At 54.8% G+C, this 18,398-nt stretch overlaps 1 protein-coding gene across 7 annotated transcripts; it reads right to left on the reverse strand.

The window, feature by feature from the left end:
* Nucleotides 1–6,967: 6,967 nt before the first annotated feature.
* Nucleotides 6,968–18,309, reverse strand: FES (FES proto-oncogene, tyrosine kinase). 7 transcript variants are annotated; one of them, XR_010839837.1, is made up of 19 exons: nt 17,756–18,055; nt 17,152–17,373; nt 16,787–16,960; nt 14,944–15,040; nt 14,630–14,813; nt 12,534–12,671; nt 12,342–12,461; nt 12,084–12,206; nt 11,764–11,950; nt 11,558–11,641; nt 10,830–11,039; nt 10,358–10,480; nt 9,946–9,999; nt 9,016–9,134; nt 8,627–8,721; nt 8,444–8,511; nt 7,999–8,156; nt 7,761–7,883; nt 6,968–7,331 (listed from the first exon to the last, which is right to left on the reverse strand). XR_010839837.1 is itself a non-coding variant. In XM_067029931.1 (19 exons), the coding sequence occupies exons 2-19, from the start codon at nt 17,362–17,364 to the stop codon at nt 7,189–7,191; spliced, it is 2,469 nt and encodes an 822-aa protein (XP_066886032.1). In that variant the 5' UTR covers nt 17,365–17,373; nt 17,756–18,309; the 3' UTR covers nt 6,968–7,188. The 7 variants fall into 7 exon arrangements, 6 of the variants coding, with proteins under 6 accessions (XP_066886032.1, XP_066886034.1, XP_066886033.1 ...); XM_067029931.1 differs by having other exon boundaries at nt 8,388–8,511; nt 17,756–18,309; XM_067029933.1 differs by having other exon boundaries at nt 8,388–8,511; nt 17,152–17,419; nt 17,803–18,304.
* Nucleotides 18,310–18,398: the final 89 nt, after the last annotated feature.

Consider the following 18,398-nt stretch of genomic DNA (forward strand, 5'->3'; position numbering starts at 1 on the left):
CCATCAGAAACATTTTTCTAGGTTTATTTGCCAACTAGCATGCCTGTTACTACGCGGTAGACCTAGGCTGGGTTTGTCATCCTCTGTGTCTCTGTGTTTTGTCCTGTGTTCTGGGAAGTTTATCTTCTGACCTGTCTACTGAATTTTCCATTTTGGCAATCATAATCTTATTTTCAAGAGCTCTTATTGATTCTCTGGTGGTTCTTTTTTTTTTACTGAGCTACAACTTACAGTATATGGCACAAGTCTTAAGTGTGCTGCTCATGTATATAAATGAATATACAAGTATAATCACCACTCAGATCAAAATATCACTTTCTCATCACTCCAAAAAGTTCCCCTCTATCAAGAGGTCAAGCGTTCCCTAAGTGAAGCCTAGTAGTTAACAAGGCCACAAATCCTTTTGCACAAATCACTGTGCAGCTGCCAGGTGTGCCTACCACACTTCCATGAGACCCAGCCAGTAAGAGGATGGCAAGCCCCAGTGGATCCAGACAGCTATTACTCACACAGACAGCAAAAGCAAGACCAGCATGGTGTCAGCTTTCCCTCGACACAGGACAGCACTGAACTAGAGGGACCAGATGACAGGCAGCACGATGGTAGGTTTGTCTGTGTCTGAGAAGCCAACTCAACTGCAGTCAGACAATTTTATGACCTGCAGCTACACTCTCTAAGTGGGGGGAGGAGGGTGGGGCAAGGTGGAAAAGACTACACTTAACTGAAATTGGGAAGACGGATGAGAAGTGGCCTTGTGGGGCTTCCCTGGTGGCACAGTGGATAAGAATCCACCTGCCAATGCAGGGGACACGGGTTCGAGCCCTGCTCCAGGAGGATCCCACATGCCACGGAGCAACTAAGCCTGTGAGCCACAACTACTGAGCCTGCGCTCTAGAGCCCATGCTTTGCAACAAGAGAAGCCACCACAATGAGAAGCCCGTGCACCACATGAAGAGTAGCCCTGCTCGCCGCAGCTAGAGAAAGCCCACATGCAGCAACGAAGACCCAAGGCAGCCAAAAATAAATAAATAAATAAATTTAAATATTACATTTTCTTTATTTAAGAAAAAGATCTCATTTCCTTAAGCACCCCTAAATCTACTAGTTCCTTGATCAACACTGTGGTCCCCCCCACTTCCCCATCCATAGCCCTCTGCTTCTTGGTAACCACTTGGCTAGGTCAGGAGAGGTGACCAGTTGTCCCTGTCCTAATCATGACATTTCTCCTTTGGGAACATCCCTTACAATCAAAAGAAGTCTTAAACATACTTCAAACATCTATTCCCACAATCCATTCAATAATGTTATTTACAACCACTTGGGTGTGTATTAGATTAAAAAGTCTCACCCCAGGGCTTCCCTGGTGGCGCAGTGGTTGAGAGTCCGCCTGCCAATGCAGGGGACACGGGTTCGTGCCCGGGTCCAGGAAGATCCCACATGCCGCGGAGCAGCTAGGCCCGTGAGCCATGGCCGCTGAACCTGCGCATCCGGAGCCTGTGCTCCGCAAAGGGAGAGGCCACAACAGTGGGAAGCCCGCGTACCACCAAAAAAAAAAAAAAAAAAAAGTCTCACCCGGGGACTTCCCTGGCAGTCCAGTGGTTAGGATTTTGCGCTTCCACTGCATGGGGCATGGGTTCAATCCCTGGTCGGGGAACTAAGATCCTGCATGCCACATGGTGCGGCAAAAAAAAATAAAATAAAATAAAATAAATTTAAAGGTCCCACCCCCAAACTACCTGAATCTGTTGTCCAATTTGAGAGTTATTTCCAAATCTAGTAAGAGTGAGTTTTCAGCCATGCCTCTGGGCACATCCCAGTATCCCAGTGGCCTGTGCCACCATGTTCAGGAGGGCTGAGAAGGTTTGGCAACCATGGTTGCTGTTAGTTCCCAGCACACTGCATAGGGCCTCTGGTCTCCCCTGGGGATGGAGGGACCTTGGCCTCTAACCTAGTTTGTCCTGTTTGTCTCTGAAGGGGTTCAGGGAGTAGTGCTGAAAGTGTTGGGTCAAAGAGTAAACAGAGCAAACCCCATGCTTCTACAGGAGTTTGGGGCTCTCTTGGTGCCCTCTTCTTGGCCCCCAGGAAATGCGAAAGTTAGCCCAGTTAAAGCCCAAATCTCTTAAGCCCCATGGCCTTCCCAGAGCCCAATAACAAGAGACAATTTTTCTTCATGGAAAGACTATCACTTTCCTCTTTGGGGACCCCTGGCATAGTAGCCAAGCCCACACGGCCTTATGGCTGGTTTCTTCCCCTACCTTGGCCTGTAGTGCATTACCTTGACCTTTGCCAAGGTTTCCATTCTGGGGAAATGATTGCGCAGTAGCTGAAGAGTTTCCCAGAGACATCCCCGAAGAGCAAGAGAAGACTTGGTTTCAGCCATAGGCTGCTGGTGTCGAGCAAATGTTCATTCTGACTTTGGGTGACTGTTTCATCATCTGGGCATGCATGATCTCCATATGAATCCAGACTGAGGTCACAGGGGACTAAAAGGAAGTGATAGACTCTCCCATTATTGTCCAAGAGTACTTATAAGAGGACAGGAATTTATCTTGGACAGGTCACGGTTTCATTATAGCTGTAAAGACCCACTGCAAAAAGCCCTGATTTGTCCGTATATTTTCCTCCTCCATATCCACCTCACTGACCAGGATGGTTGTAGCCAAAGTGGCTTGGAGCATGGGGTCAGTAGTTAACACCCAAATGACTTCCGTTCCTTGTCATCTTACATCAGAATTTGCATAGCACTCGCCTTTGCTAGTCGGATAAGCCATGCTTCTATGGTTTCATTGGACTTTTGCCCCAGTCTGTCTCTAAATTTTCTCCTTTCTTACTCATTGTAAGCGTGGATCTCAGCCCATTTCTGAGTGGCAGACTGCCCTTACTCACCAGATAGTGTTCTATCTGTAGTCACAGTAGGAGGGTGAGGAATAACCAGCATATGCTTTTCTTTAACTCTGCAAGACCCTCTTTGATTTCCAACGCTAAACACCAGTGGAGCTCATTGGGGATCAGCAACAATTATCATAGACCACTTGTCTCTGATGTCACCAAACAACTCAGCAGTAAGTGGACACTTAGTGGACGCTAAGTCCACCAGAGTTCTAGCCCATACTTGACTTGACAGGCCACATTAAGAGCCCCGTCTCTTCTCCAAAAAAAGGGTTGTGACCTTATCAGCCCCACATTAAGTGCCAAAGTGGTCAAGTGGTCAAGCAGTCCCTAAGCGCAGCATGGTGGCTAACAGGGCCACAAGCATCTACTACTGCAGCCACTGGGTGGGCCTGTCACACTTCCACAGACTCAGCTGGTAAGGAAACAACAAGTCACAAGGATCCAGACAGCTCATTACTCACACTGACAGCAAAAGCAAGACCAGCATATTGTCACCTTCTCACATCACTCCCTAGTGCCGCAGGATGACTCTGAACTGGAGGGACAGGTGACAGGAGGCATGGTGGTAGGTCACTCTGTGGCTAAGGAGCCAACTCTAAACTACGGCCAAGCAGTTGTATGGCACCTGGCCTTACTCTATGACAGGAGGGCGCCCGATGGAAAGCCCTGCAATCAACTGAAACTAGAAAAGTGGATGAGAAATGGTCTCCCATAATACAGGGAGTCTCCTCTCTAGGCTGCTATATCCCCTTGCTCCAGGAATAATAGTGCTGTATTCTGTCACGACTCAAGTCACCCTACTCAAGCCTTGCCCATGTGGCCAATGTAGAGACATGCAAGGTTGTAAGGACGCCACAGCAGAGCTGTTCCCCTACATGCTTATACTGCTTCCTGTCGGAACCCCTCAGACATAACCACTATTTTCATTTTTCTATAGCTTAGTTTTGCCTGTTCTTGAACTTCATGAAATGGAATCATAAGTATGCATTCTTTTTTTGTTTGTTTTTTTTGTTTGTTTGTTTGTTTGTTTTTTGTGGTACGCGGGCCTCTCACTGTTGTGGCCTCCCCCATTGCAGAGCAGAGGCTCCGGACGCGCAGGCTCAGCGGCCACAGCCCACGGGCCCAGCCACTCCGCGGCATGTGGGATCCTCCCAGACCGGGGCACGAACCCGTGTCCCCTGCATCGGCAGGCGGATTCCCAACCACTGCACCACCAGGGAAGCCCATAAGTATGCATTCTTTCACATAACGTTTCTTTGTCAACCTGTCTTTGAGATTCATCAGGGTTGGTACATGTACTTATGGCTTGTTCTTTCTTATTCCTATATAGGCATTTGGGTCGTCTCCAAACATCCTTTTTTCCTTCTGGAACTTCAATTACTCATATTTTGGAGTCGCACATGTTTCTTAGGCTCTGTTCTTTCCATTTCTTTTTTTCTCTCTCTCTATTTTAGTTTAGACTCAATCTATCTTCAAGTTCACTAGTTCTGTCTTCTGGTTAGGGAAGTAATCCTGAGACTGTGTGTTTAGTCTCTATGATTGTGACTTTATCCTTTAGCTCTATGAATTTTTAGAGTTTGTAATTTCAGAGATGGCATTTTTCAGTTCTACCTGCTCCTTTGATTCTTTTAAAATAGATTCCAACCCTGTTGAATTCTCTATATTTGCACCTATTTTGTCCACCTTTTTCTCCATTTAACATATTAAGCATAGTTATTTTAATTTAATTTATTATTTTTTAAGTATTTATTTATTTATTTATTTATTTTACTTATTTTGGCTGTGCGGGGTCTTAGTTGCGGCACATGGGATCTTTAGTTGCAGCATGCAAACTTTCAGTTGCAGCATGCATGTGGGATCTAGTTCCCTAACTAGGGTTGAACCCAGACCCCCTGCATTGGGAGCGTGGAGTCTTACCCGCTGGACCACCAGGGAAGTCCCAAGCATAGTTATCATTTGTGGGTCTGCTTCTACAGTTTATTTTTTTCTCCTGTGTATTGGCCCCATTTTTCTCCCTTTTTGCATGTATTATAATATTTGAGTATATGTTGCATATTGGGTATAAAAGAAAGGTAAAATATGATGTTATTCTCTTCCCCAACTTCTCCCTGAGGGTTCCCAGAGGAGCCAGTTACCTTGATGTAATCAAGCATTGAGCTGAGTTAGGGCAGAGTTATAGTTCTGATAAAACTCTGTCCTCCCCTGAATCGCCCCCGTCCTCTGAGATTTAGGAAAGCCTGGCCAGTCTCTGTCTCTTCCAGCCCTTCAAGTGCTGCTTTAAAGAGATTTTGAGGTTAGCTCTTTAGCCTCCCAACCCACACAGGTTCAAAATCTGGCCAATGGGACTTCCCTGGTGGTCCAGTTGTTAACAATCTGCCTTCCAATGCAGGGGACGCGGGTTCAATCCCTGGTGGGGGAACTAAGATCCCACATGCCATGGGGCAACTAAGCCTGAACGCTCTAGGACCTACGTGCCAGAACTAGAAAGAAGCCTGCGCTCCGCGACGAAGGGCCCGAGTGCTGTGACTAAGACCCAATGCAGCCAAAATAAACAAATAAATAAATACTAAAAACAAAACAAAACAAAACAAAGTCTGGCCAATTTCTTGAGGGGGAGACCAATTATTGTTTGTTTCAGGCCCCCTCCCTCTAAACACCTGCCTTTCCAGCCCAGCCTCTTCCTAGTTGCCCATACTGCTCCAGAACTCAGCAGATGCTCCATGGGGGAAAACTGGCATTGCATTTTGGGTTCTTCCAGGTACCAACCCATAGCACTGTCCCTGTAAGCACCAGAAACTCCATTTCTTTTTTTCCCCAGTAGAGTCTTTCTGTTTGGGACAATTCTGATCATCAGAGATGTCCCATCTCAGCAAATGTCTCAGGGAAGAAAACAACTGCCCATCATCAGTTCACCTTGAAGGGGCTTTCTCCTCCTTGAAATTTTAATTCATATGGTCTTTCTTTCTTAACACCCCTTGCCATTGTCTTTAAAAATTATTATTTTCATCTTACGTTTCCTCCTAGTTGTTGCAATGGGCGTGGGGACCTGCAGGGACCTACCACATTCTACCCAGAAGCAGAAGTTCTTCAGTTCCGCTTTTTACCACTTCTAATGGAGATACAATTTGAATTGTTAATATTTTTACTTAGTCACACTCTTACTTGATTTCCTCTTACTGAAACAAGTATTGTCTTTTATCTCTTTGAAAATAGATATCAACTACTTCATGGCCATTTTATCTCAAAGTTCTTACTGCTTTGCTCTTTGGGGCTATAAATCTTTCCAGGTTTCTGTTTTTCAGTCTATTCATACTTCTTTGTCTTCTTCTTTTTTCTTTGGCTGCACCACGCAGCATACAGGACCTTAGTTCCCTGACCAGGGATCGAACCCGCACTCCCCGCAGAGGAAGTGCGGAGTCTTAACTACTGGACCACCAGGGGAGTCCCTCTTTGTCTTCTTGACCTTCACCGTTGCTGCTAGAAAAGTTTCAGATAACTTTGTAGGTTTCGGGGGAACTTAAGGGAGGAGGTGAGGGCTCCCCGCTCTGCTACCCATTGCTCGGTAAACTTGTCTTGAGAGATAGGAATCGTTTTCTTTCTCTTCAGCTACTCCAGTCCCCTTGGAGTGGAACTCTAACTTCCCCTGACACTCTCCTCTTCCTGTTTCTCATGTGACTGTGGTACACAGACATAGTGTCTCTGACATTTATAAGCTAGTGACTTTCAAACCTCAGTTGCCAGCCTTTACTTCCATCTGAGCCTCCAGACTTATATGTCACACTTACATCCCCACAGGCCCCTGAAACGCAACATCTCCAAACTCACCATACTTCATGCAGCTCTGCTCCTCTGCCTGGGATCCTAATTCAGAAATAACACCACCATCTGGTCAAGAAGCCTGTATATTATCCTGATCCCTCTTCCTCTTCCCCAAGTCGCACACCCAACAGCTACCAAACCGTGTCAGTTCTGCCCTGTGAACGCTGCCCGTCCTCCTCCTTCCCCACGGCCACGGTACAGGGCCTCTATTCCTTCTAAGACCTGCCCTCCAGAGGAGCGCGCGTGCCAAGAGCACTTGATGGGCACAAATGATTTTTATTATTTCTGCCTGGAAGAGGAATCCCTGGCAGGAACAGGGATACACCGCAGACACGGGGCTGCATCCCTGCCGGCAGCATAGATACCACTGGCTGGAGTCCAGGATGATGAAGAGCTGTCCAGCGGCGTGACCTGGAGCTGGTGAGGAGGTATAATCTTGCCTGCAGAGGCCACTGGCTTGAGAAGTGGGGCCCAGTCTCACCGATGCCGCTTTCGGATGCTCTGCAGCTCCTGGTAGATGGTGCTGAAGCTGGGTCGCTGCCCGGGCTCGGAGGCCCAGCACTGCTCCATGAGTCTGAACACAGCGTCGGGGCACAGTTCAGGGCAAGGCAGGCGGCCCCCTGTGAGGACAGGCACAGCACCCCAGGCATGAGGAGGGGGTCTGAGGGGCCCTGGCAGCCCCTGGGACATGCCATGAGCAATGGGAGCTGCTTAAGGTACAATGTTCTTAAGGAGCCCATTTTCTTCACCAAAAACACAGAGATTCTAATCTCAAGCCACCATGTGCTAGTTGTGTGATCCCTGCAAACCTCAGTGTTTCCTTCTGTAAAAGGGACCTATTAATCCCGACCTCACATGTTATGAAGAGTAAATGAAATAAACGGATGGCCTGGCACACAACAGGGTTTCACTGGATGGTAGCTCTAGGATTATTCTTACTCGGCCTCAGTGGGAAGGATAGGGCATTAGGAGGCCTGGAGGAGTCCAGCTGGAGCGCTGGGAAGAGGGCTTGGCTCTGAGGCCACTGTCACACCGCAGGGTTCCCTTACCCTTTTCCACAAACTCCCGAGTCTGCTGATTGCTGAGGTTGGGGTACGGGGAGGCCCCCAGGCTGAAGGTCTCCCAGAGCAAGATGCCAAAGCTCCACACGTCGCTCTCGGAGGAGTAGCGGCCTACGAGGAGGTGAGGCGGCGTGAGTGGGCCACACCCATTGGCCAGAGAAGGGCAGGTGGCGGGACCCATGCCCAGCCTCGGGCCCTGCAGCCAGAGTGGATCGGGCCCAGGTACCATAGTTCAGGGCCTCCGGTGCGGTCCACTTCACGGGAACTTGTCTGAGACCCCCTGAGGCTGCGTAGATCCCGTCGGCTTCCTCCCGGGACATCCCAAAGTCACTGATCTTCAGGACGTTCTTCTCTGTCACTAGACAGTTCCGAGCGGCCAGGTCCCTGGGCGAAAGCAGGACAGGGGCTCATTTAGCCAATATCCACGCAGCACCTCCTACCTGCCCGGCCCGGGCTCCCTAGACACAGCCACGAGCCGAAGCTGCCCCTGCTCCTGGGATGCCTGGTCCATCAGAGAGGCAAACTCCACCCCCGGAGCTGGTGCCTGCTGGTGAGGGGCAGCAGCGCCTGCATCTGGTGCGGGGGCGCGACTGCCTGCCGCGCCCACCCCCTCACCGGTGGATGCAGCACTTGCTCTCCAGATACTCCATGCCCGCAGCTGCATCCCCTACCATCTGCAGCAGCGTCTTCACCCTCAGGCGGGCTCCCTCTGTCCGGAGGAAGGTCAGGAAGTCGCCTCCTGGGGGTGGGCGGTGGGGATGGGGAGCTCGGTGAGCCTTCTGAGGGTCGGAGGCGGCGGGGAGACCTAGCCCAGCGGCGCACCCCAGCCCTGGAGGTCAGCTTGCTCTGCTCACCCTGCACAAGCTCCATGACGATGTAGATGGGCTGCTTCTGGGTGCAGACGCCGATGAGACGCACGATGTTGGGGTGGCTGTACTGCTTCAGGATCCTGGGGGTTGGGGCGCAGGGCTGCTCAGGCTCCCACCTTGGCCGGGCGGGGGGGTCTTACACATTCACCTCGTCAGCCCCGGGAGCCCAGGGAGCCTGAGGCAGGGTGAGAGCAGAGCAGCAGACCTGGAAGTGTGACTTTGGGTGGGTCCCAGGGCCTCAACCCCTCCACACTACGGGGGGCGGGGCTGTGAGGATGAGATGAAGTCAAGCACTCCCGAAGTCAAGCACCCTGCCGTGTGCAGAGGAGCCCTTCGTATGTGGAACCTCCAAGGGTGGGTATTTCATCACCCACCTCGCTTCCTGCAGAAACTTGGCCTTGAGGTCGGGTGGGAGCGTCTCACGGCAAGATTTAACGGCCACCAGGGTGTTGTCCGCTCTCAGGCGTCCGCTGAATACTTCGCCAAAGTTCCCCTGAAACGGTCTGGGGCTCCTATCTGTCTTCCCTGGACTGTGGTCCTCTCCTGCACTCGGGGCACAGCCCACCTTGTCCCCACTGGCCCTTGCCTCAGTGCCCCCGAGCTCAGACCTGCTCATCCAGGCTCTCTGGTCGGGGGACGAAGCGTACATGTGGGACAGGCAGAGAGAGTCACCTCTGACTTACCATGTTCACTGAGAAGTGACACGGAAGTCCAACAATCACTTTTGCTTGGGCTGGTAAAGCATTCTGGTTTTTAGGAAAGTGATTTCTTTCCTGAGTAGGTATTTTATTTTATTTTTCTTTCTTTCTTTTTTTTTTAGTTTTTATTTTTAGGCCACACCATGCAGCATGTGGGATCCTAGTTCCCTGACCAGGGATTGAACCTGCGCCCCACCTCACTGTCGCATTGGAAGTGCAGTCTTAACCACCGGACCCGCCAGGGAAGCCCCCTCAGCAGGTATTTTATAGCTCATGTGAACAGAGCGTGTCTCTCTTCCCTGAGGAGGCAGGGGTGGGGCGGGAAGTGTGTGCGTGTGAGTGGCGCGGGGTGGGTGCTGGTGGCAGAGCCGTCTCTGAGGAGCTTCCAGGGCAGGTGCTTTTCCCCCGGTTTCCTGCAGGACAGCGTATGGCGGTGGCTGGGCAGGGAGTCAGGGGTCCAAGTTGTAACTCAGACTGAGGTGGGGAGGCTGAGAGCCCTCTGTGGGTGGGGCCCTGGTGTGACTCAGCCTTTGGGATGGAAGGAAGTGATACTGGGGGAGGGGAAAAGCAGGCGGCCAGGAGCCTGGCAGAGCCCACTCAACTCACCCGCCCAATCTGCTCACCCAACACCAGGTCCTCGTGGCTTAGTGCCCACTTGTCCTGGGGAAGGGAGGAGTCGGGGTGGGGGGAGGCGGGTGTCAGAAGCCAGTGAAGGGAGGGAGTGCTGAGCCCTATCAAGGACTGACTACCCCCTCCCAACGCTGTGTCTTTCATTTCTTGGCACTTTGGTTCGTTGGTCTGCAAAGTGGGGGTTGGACACAGGATCACACTTAGATGACTCAGGGACCAGGCAGAGGCACTAAATGGGTGAGCACCAGCCAGGGGTGTGTGGACCTGGGAATGGGATTGACCTTGACATTCCAAACCTAGAGGGAGGCCGGCCCCCTGGGGAGTGTATAGGACCCGGAAAGCCCTTCCTGCTCTGATTCTGTGTGGGCCCCAATCCTGCCAGACTCACCTTGGGCACAGCCCTGTTTAGGATGATACCGCTCTTCTTGGTGAGGGGCTGCTGGGAGCGCAACAGGTGGTCTACGAGCAAGGGGATGCTGGGAAAGCCATCTCCTTCCAGTCGGTACAGGTTCTGCGGGGTAGGGGGAACTGGTGTCAACAGCCTCCATTGCTGAGGGGGGCGTGAGCCCTGGGAGAGGAGAGGAAGAAGAACAGAAGGGAGAAAGGCCTGCCTGGGATAAGAGGCAGGGACCTGATGCTGCACGACAAGTCTGCTCCCCTGTCCTATGGGAGGACGCACACCTCTGTTTGGTTGCAGGGACTGGGTGGTCTCTGGGGCCCCTTTCAGCTCTGCCAGGGAGACACCTAAGGCATTGCAGCTCCTTTCTACACTCCCTGGTGAAGGGGAAAGGAGGGGAGGGAGGGGAGGGAGGGGAGGGAGGGGAAGGGAAGGGAAAGGCTGGGGTTCAGGCCCCACTCACGTCAGCATACTGGATGATGAAGTGTCGGGGCTGGCCGTCCCACAGCACAGACAGCACGTACTCCTGCTTGCCCTGGCTCTCCCGGACCACGAAGTCCCCAGAGTGTGTCAGCAGCTCAGCCACCTCTGCCCGCGGGATGGCTCCGTGGTACCACAGCTGCTCATGCAGGGGCTTCTGCACCTCTGGAACGAGCTGCAGCAGTGGGGGGAGCTAGACAGGGACAGGGGAGGAGCAAGGAGGGGTCACTCAGCCAGCCCGTCAGGGGAGGCCACTAGGCCGGCCAGTTGGGGGGTGTCCGGCTCTCTCTCATAGACTCCTCGTCCTCACAAAGCATGCGAGTGCCACAAAGAGCCATCTGCAACCCTTGGAGCCAGCAAGAAACTCACCCAGGCTGGGTGATCCCAAACAAAGCTTTTGCCTTTTCCTCCAGGCCACAGCCCCCAACCACTCCTGGAGCAGAGAGAGCCGTGGGGTGACGAGGCTGCAGGTCCCTTCCACACACATGGGTGGTGGAGAGGAAGAGGGTACGGGGGTGGCACGGAATCCCAGGGAAGAGAGGGGCTCCCCAGCAAAAGTGGCCTGGGAAGAGCCTCCTCTCTAGGGCAACCCCGTGACTAAACCCAAAGCACTGTGGTAGGAGGGGCTTAGGGGGACGTCCCTGAGACCGCTGGCCTGGCCCACCCCTTAGAGAAGGGCAGAGGTGCGGGTCCAGGCTGGGCACCACTCACCGAGAACTTGGGGCGGAAGATTCCTGAGATGTGGCTCTTAAGGATCTCCAGGGTGGGTGTCCTTCCCCCTTCTCGCTCCTGCTCCTGAGGCCAGGGACAGACGTCAGCGGGTGGCCAGGCTTGGGGAGGGGGAGGGCGAAAATGAGGAGCGCGGCCCCGGGTGGACGGGCAGGGCTGGTGGTGCAGGCTGTGGGTGGGCGGCTCACCGAGGATGAGGTGGAGTGGCGGTCGTCCTGCAGGAGCAGCACAGGCAGGGGCTCACCGGGGCCTAGCTGCTCCAGCTTGGCCTGCAGCAGCTCCTGCTGGGCTTGCAGCTTGGCCTGGCTGCACAGTGCTACCTGCAGCCCCTGCAGCGCCTCCTGCAGCACCTGCTTCTTGCCCAGCAGCTGCACCCTGTGGGCAGGGGCGGGTGGTTGGGTGGGGGGAGAGAGGGGCTCAGCCTGCAGCTGGCGGCCAGCAGTGCGTCAGGCAGGCCGGATGGAGGGAAGGGAGGGCCAGGAGGCTGCTGTAGGCGGGCCCCACTCACCGCTCCCGGGGGTGGGTGGTCTGCTCCTCAGTCCAGAGTTCGTGCTGCAGCTGAGTGACCACCTCCTGCCGGCTGAGCACTGTCTCAGTGGCCACGGCCAGGTCTTCTGTCACTGAGGTCAGCCTGTGCCCAAAGGAAGGGCAGTGTTAGAGCCACGCCCCTCAGATGCATCCCTGCGGGGCCAAGCAAGCCTGCGGGCCGGCCACAGCTCTGTGTGGACGGCGTGCACCCCCGACCCTGAGCCAAGCCACCACACACGTGTGCTGCACGCTTTCCACCGTCAGCTCGTTCAGCTGCAGCTCCCCGGGCTCCAGCAGTTCAGCCTCCTCAAGCAGCGACTCATCAAAGGTGACACAGGGTGGGACGTCAGGCGTGGACCTGCGGGGGACAGTGCCCATCAGTGCATGTGCCAGCAGCCCTGGCACCCGTCTGCTGCAAGGAGGGGCTTACCCATACTGTTGCAGGAAGCCTTGGTACTCGGCCTCGGGCTGGATGTGGGCAACCGCTGCAGCCATCTCCTGGTGAATGGCCACCACCTCGTCCTGCACCAGGCTGCTAATCTCCAGGTATTCCTGCAGGATCTCCTTCCTGCCCCCAGACAGGACCCCGGGTCAGGGGGGCCTCAGGCTGGACAAGGCTAGGAAGCTTGGGGCCCGTGGCACTGGATTTGGACCCACCCTGGGGTTGATCCTCCCCACCCATCATTTACCAGTCAAATGACCACAGGCAAGTTACTTAGTGTCTCCCGGGAGTTTGTAATAAGGCCCCAATGAGAGCCTGTGTGCAGAGTGTGTGGTTTGAGGAAGTGCTCGGTAAATGTGAGCTACCAATGTGCCTGCCCTGGGCATAGCCCCACAGCTGGGGCTCTGGGGCTCTGATACACACATAAGCCATCGATGTGCTGCTGACCCCGCATTTATACCTCCCAGAGCTCCAGTCTCATGTAACTGTCCATCTACTCTAAATGTCCTGTTGGACGTCTCTCAGACACCCAAACTCCACCAGTTGAAAAATGAACTGCTGGGACTTCCCTGGTGGTGCAGTGGTTAAGAATCCACCTTCCAATTCAGAGGACATGGGTTCGATCCCTGGTTGGGGAACTAAGATCCCACGTGCCACAACTATAGAGCCCACGCGCTCTGGAACCCGCACGCTGCAACTAGAGAGACGCCTGCACACCACAACGGAAGATATCGCGTGCCGCAACTTAAGACCCGACACAGCCAAAAGTAAATAAATAAATATTTTAAAAAAGAAAAATGAACTCCTATTCTTATCTCCTGAACCTGCTTCTTCCATCTCATTCTCCACGTAGCCTCCACCACCCAGGGGCTCCAGGCCAAATCCTTGGAGTCATCCTTGACTGCTCTATCCACACCCCACTTCCAATCCATGAGGAATTCCCACCAGCTCCACCTTCAAAGTACATCCAAGACCCGACCACTTCTCCCCTCCATTGCTACTGCCCAGGTCCAGTGGCATGGTCTGTGGTCTGGATCACTGCAGTAGCCTCCTGCCTGGTCTCCCTGGTCCTGTCTTGCCCCCTGAAGTCTGTTCTCAACACAGCAGTCGAACTGACCTCATTAAGACGGCTCAGATCATGCCGCTCTTCTTGTCCACCCAGAGCCAAAGTCCTCACAACGGCCTGCGGGACCCTCTATCTTCCCTGGACTCCTCCAGCCCTGTGTCTGACTCTACCCTTCCCTCACTCTGCAAAGGCTACACTGGCTTCCTTGCTATTCCTTGATTTCAGGCACTCTCCCACCTTGCGGCCTGTGCGCCTGCGATTCCTCTTTCTGGAATGGCCCTCCTTCAAAATCCCCCTGGCTCACTTCTGCACTTCTGAGGCTTTCCCAGACCACTCCATTTAAAACAGCAAACCTGGGACTTCCCTGGTGGCACAGTAGTTAAGACTCCACGCTCCCAATGCAGGGGCCTCGGGTCCGATCCCTGGTCAGGGAACTAGATCTCGCATGCATGCTGCAACTAAGAGTTTGTGTGCCACAACTAAGGAGCTGGCGAGCTGCAACTAAGGAGCCCGCCTGCTGCAACAAAGGAACCCGCCTGCCGCAACTAAGACCTGACGCAACCAAACAAATAAATAAATTAAAATGGCAAAAAAAGAACATATTCCTTATAAGTAAATAAATAAATAAATGAATAAAACAGTAACCTCCTGCCCTGTCCCCCTGCCTCCCTATCCTCTTTTCTTGTTTTATTTTTCTCCATAGCACCTATCACCTCTAACATGCTTTCTACTTTACTTATTGATTTCCTTTTCTTTCTCCACAAACGAATGATCCTAGAGGACAGATATTTTTGTCTATGTCCTCTGCTGTATCACACAGCAGAGCCTAGAATGGTGTTCAATAAACATAATAAAGCCCTGCAATAAGGGGTCCAGAATAATGTAATTTGGATGTAAACTGACTGGCCCAGGGCGTGTTCTCACGTGACTACACGCCTGTCACTTTTACAGGACTGCGTTTTCTGTACCCTGCCTCTGGGCTTCAGGGCTGTGACCGGGGTCGGAGGTGTGGGCTTACAAGATGCATGCCATCTCCTGGTGCAGGTCCTGCAGGGACTGGAGCAGGCCGGGCAGCATGAGCCGGTGGTGGTGCTGGTGGTGTAGCTGCGCGGCCCGCACACCCAGCACGTAGCGGTTGTGGTGAGCGAAGAGCTTCCACAAGCTGCGCACGTACTTGTCCTTGGCCTTGTCACGGTCTTTGTCTGCCAGGTTGGGGGAAGGAGGCGTGCGTGACAGCACAGAGGCCTGGGTAGCACCCCCCTCCCCGGGTACCTGTGGACAGGTCTGGGCTGGCTTGGGATTCCCATCCTGCCAGCGAGGGAAGCCCCGGACCTTTGCTGGCCTCCTGGTACTTGCGTCGGGCCTGGGCGCTGTCCCGTGCCAGGGCTCGGTACTGGCTCTTCAGCTTCTCAATGTCCTGGCTGTGGGTCTGGAGAGAGAGGAGAGACCAGTGTGGGACAGCAGGTCCCCAGAGGATTCCTGCCCGAGGTGAAGCCCTGGACAGGTTCTGCAGTCCAGGCTGGCAGCACATCCAAGTTCATCCTTCAGGAAGGGCCTGGAGACCTCTGGGACTTAGCCATTGCTGCTGAGGTTAAGGTCAGAGGAGTCTGGCTAAGGACAGGCCCCCGGGGGCAGCAGAGAGCCGGACTGGGCAGGCAACAACTGTCCCTTGGCCTAGAGTGGTATCTGGTGGCAACTAAGGTCCAGCGGCAAGCGTGTGTGCTTGGTTTAACACTGTTGATGCCATCTTGAAATTCTTTTTATTTAAAAAAAATTTTTTTTAATTTATTTATTTTTGGCTGTATTGGGTCTTCATTGCTGCACGCGGGCTTTCTCTAGTTGCGGCGAGGGGGGACTACCCTTCATTGCGGTGCGTGGGCTTCTCATTGCAGTGGCTTCTCTCATTGTGGACCACAGGCTCTAGGTGCATGGGCTTCAGTAGTTGCAGCATGTGGGCTCAGTAGTTGTGGCTCACGGGCTCTAGAGCACAGGCTCAGTAGTCGTGGCACACGAGCTTAGTTGCTCCACGGCATGTGGGATCTTCCCGGGCAAGGGATCGAACCCATGTTCCCTGCATTGGCAGGCGGATTCTCAACCACTGCGCCACCGGGGAAGCCCTTGAAATTCTTAATAATTTTTTGACAAGGGGCCCCGTGTTTTCATTTTGCACTGGGTACCACAATTATGTTCCTGGTGGTCAAGACCGGAGTTCTCCTCCCAGCTGCCTGTTTCTGCACTGGGGTACTTAGGGCAAACTCCACTCCTCTCCTCTGAACCTCAGCTTCCCCATCTGTATGTAACAGAGCTAAATCCACAGACTAGATCAGCCCTTTTCTTAAGGGCCAGGTGGTAAACATTTTAGGCTTGTAGGCCATGCAGTCTCTGTTGAACTTGCTGGGCTCTGCCACTGTAGCTCTTTAGTAGCCACAGATAATATGAAAACATATGGGCAAGGCTGAGTTCCAGTAAAACTGTGTGCAAAAGCAGGTTGACCTCTGAATTAGATGATCGTCTGGGAAGAGAGGAGTGGGTGAAGGCTGGCCACCAGGGGCCGCTGTGGGTCTGCAGCAAGGCTGGGTTTGCACTGGTAGAAGGGGTGTGGTGCAGGCAGCTGCCCAGCATGTTGAATAAGAAGGCTCAAGCATCCGCGTAAATAGCTCCAATCAAACAGCCTCTGGGCAGGATTCAAACGCAGGCAGACCCACTTCACAGCCCCAGTCCTTAACCTCCGAGTCAGGGGGCCACGCTGCTGCCTTGTGGAGTCTCTGGGTCCCTGGGAGGAGCCAGCCTGGGCCAAGGGCGGGCAGAGTAGCCCTCATTCCTCTCACTGTCTCTGGGACCCGAGGGCCAGCTGGTGCAGTGCAGGAGGTGGGTCACAGGTCCTGCGCTCCTCCCAGGCACTGGCTGGATCACTCATCCTTGTATTCCCAGCACTCTGCTCAGGCACACAGTAGGGTGACAGAAAAGGCGTGGAGAGGCCCTGCTGCAGCACGGCTGGGGTGGGGGGTGAGGGAAGGAAGCTGGGCTGGAGCAGGCGCTGGGGGAGGGCCTGTGGTCAGATACTTACACTTCTTCAGTGAGTCCAGGGGTTCCTTGCAAAACCAGTCCTTTTCAGCTCAAAATGTAGGCAGAAATGACCAGGTGAAACCCCAGTGCCACCCACCCACCCACCTACCTTGTTGAGCTCCTGCTGGAGCTGCTGCCACTGCTCGTTGTAAGTCTTGCGCAGCTGCTGCCGCTCCCGGATCAACAGGCTCAGCTTGCTCAGCGGCCCTGAGTTCAGATCTTCTGCGTGCTGCCTCAGCAACCGGCTCAGGCCCTCCGTCTGGCTGGTGATCTCTGCCCAGGACTACAGCATGGGGCGGGCAAGGCAGGTAGTGGGGGACAGTGGCTCCCACGCCTGGGCCTGCCCAATCTCCAACCCTCCCCAGTGGGCTCCGGGAGAGGAAGGGGCAGGCAGATCTACCCGGCACCCACAGGACTTCGTTGGTCGAGGGTGGGAAGGGCGGTGAGGAGGCCTAGGGCCCTGTAGAATCCCACCTGACTGATGGGGCTCTGGGGGCTGATGCCCCGGCTCTGGCCCCCACTGTCCTGCAGTGACATGTGGTGCAGCAGCCCAGCGTATTCTCTGTCACTCTTGACCCGCTGGGCCATCCACTTCCTCATGCCCTCCAGCAGCCGAAGCTCGGCCTCCTGCATCTGCTGCACTGCCCCGTGGCCTTGGGGACTGCACAGCTCCGAAGAGAAGCCCATAGTGTGGTCCTGGGGACCAAGAGAGGAGAGGCCACCACTGGGGGCAAGGCAGAAGCTGGAGACGGGTGGGCAGGACAGGGAATTTAGGGGCTGCCGGGCCAGGAGGAGCCCCAGACAGGCAGGAGGTGGGGGCCTGTCCTGCTGAAATGCAGCCATGGGTACAGAACACGGCCTGGCCTGGGAAAGCCCTCATTGCTTCCTGTGTCCCAGGTCGAGGCCTGGTGCCAGGGGTCTCCTTCCCAGCCCTGGAACAGAAACCTCCCAGAGCCTCCCTCCCTGGGCCCTTCCACCCAGCACCCACTGCAGGGGCAAGGTGTGCACAAAACTGCCCCTGCCGGCGCCCCAGGCAGCCGCCGCCCGGGGCCCTGCCCTTCCCCGGCTCCTGCCCTACCTGGTCCCGTGTCCCGCTCTCTGATCGCCTGCCGAACCCCTGCTCACCGCCTGCTGACCCCGCTCCCCGTGTCCGCCGCCGCTGCCTCCTGGGCCTCGGGGCAGGAGTCACCCGCGTGGGTAGCTGATCCTGGGGCCGCCGAGGACCGACTCAGACTCAGGCCCGCACCACCCGGGGCCAGTTCCTGATTCCGCGTTTCCTCCTCCTGCGGTTTCAGTTGGCCCCGGCCCCGGGGCGGGCCGGCTGAGGGGAAGGGGCGGGCGGGAGCCCCCGACGACTGCCCGCCCCCCTGCCCAGTGCAGGCCGCTGCCTCAGCCGGCCACACGGCCACGGAAACGGAAGGGAGGAGGGGGCTGGGGAAGAATGGCCCAGAAGAGAGCAGCCTGCGCCCGGCACTCCCCAGGGCCCGGACAGCGCCCAGGAACACGGGGAACGGCCCAAGGGGGCGGCGGTGGGCGCCTGGCACAGGGCCGGGCTGCAGGATTGCGTTGGGCCGGGGAGTCTGGGTGTCCAGAGCCTGGGGGCGGGCGGGCAGTCCAAGCAGCAGGCCAGGGCGGCCCCAGAAGAGGAAGGGGGAAGCCTAGTCCAGGCCTTCCCCACCCCACTGCATTCCCCAAGGAGAGCTCAGGCGCCAGCCTCCATT

The sequence above is a fragment of the Kogia breviceps genome, chromosome 3, assembly GCF_026419965.1.
Source record: "Kogia breviceps isolate mKogBre1 chromosome 3, mKogBre1 haplotype 1, whole genome shotgun sequence".
Classification (NCBI taxonomy): domain Eukaryota; kingdom Metazoa; phylum Chordata; class Mammalia; order Artiodactyla; family Physeteridae; genus Kogia; species Kogia breviceps.

Bases quoted from the DNA above. Each gene is read 5' to 3' on its own strand.
- FES (XM_067029931.1), bottom strand. From the start codon at position 17,364: ATGGGCTTCTCTTCGGAGCTGTGCAGTCCCCAAGGCCACGGGGCAGTG. The intron at 12,672-14,629 runs GTAAGCCCACAC...GTCTGGGGGCAG, and splicing joins CAGGAGATGGCATGCATCTT to GAAGGAGATCCTGCAGGAAT. The intron at 12,207-12,341 runs GTGTGTGGTGGC...CTTTGGGCACAG, and splicing joins GTGGAAAGCGTGCAGCACAC to GCTGACCTCAGTGACAGAAG.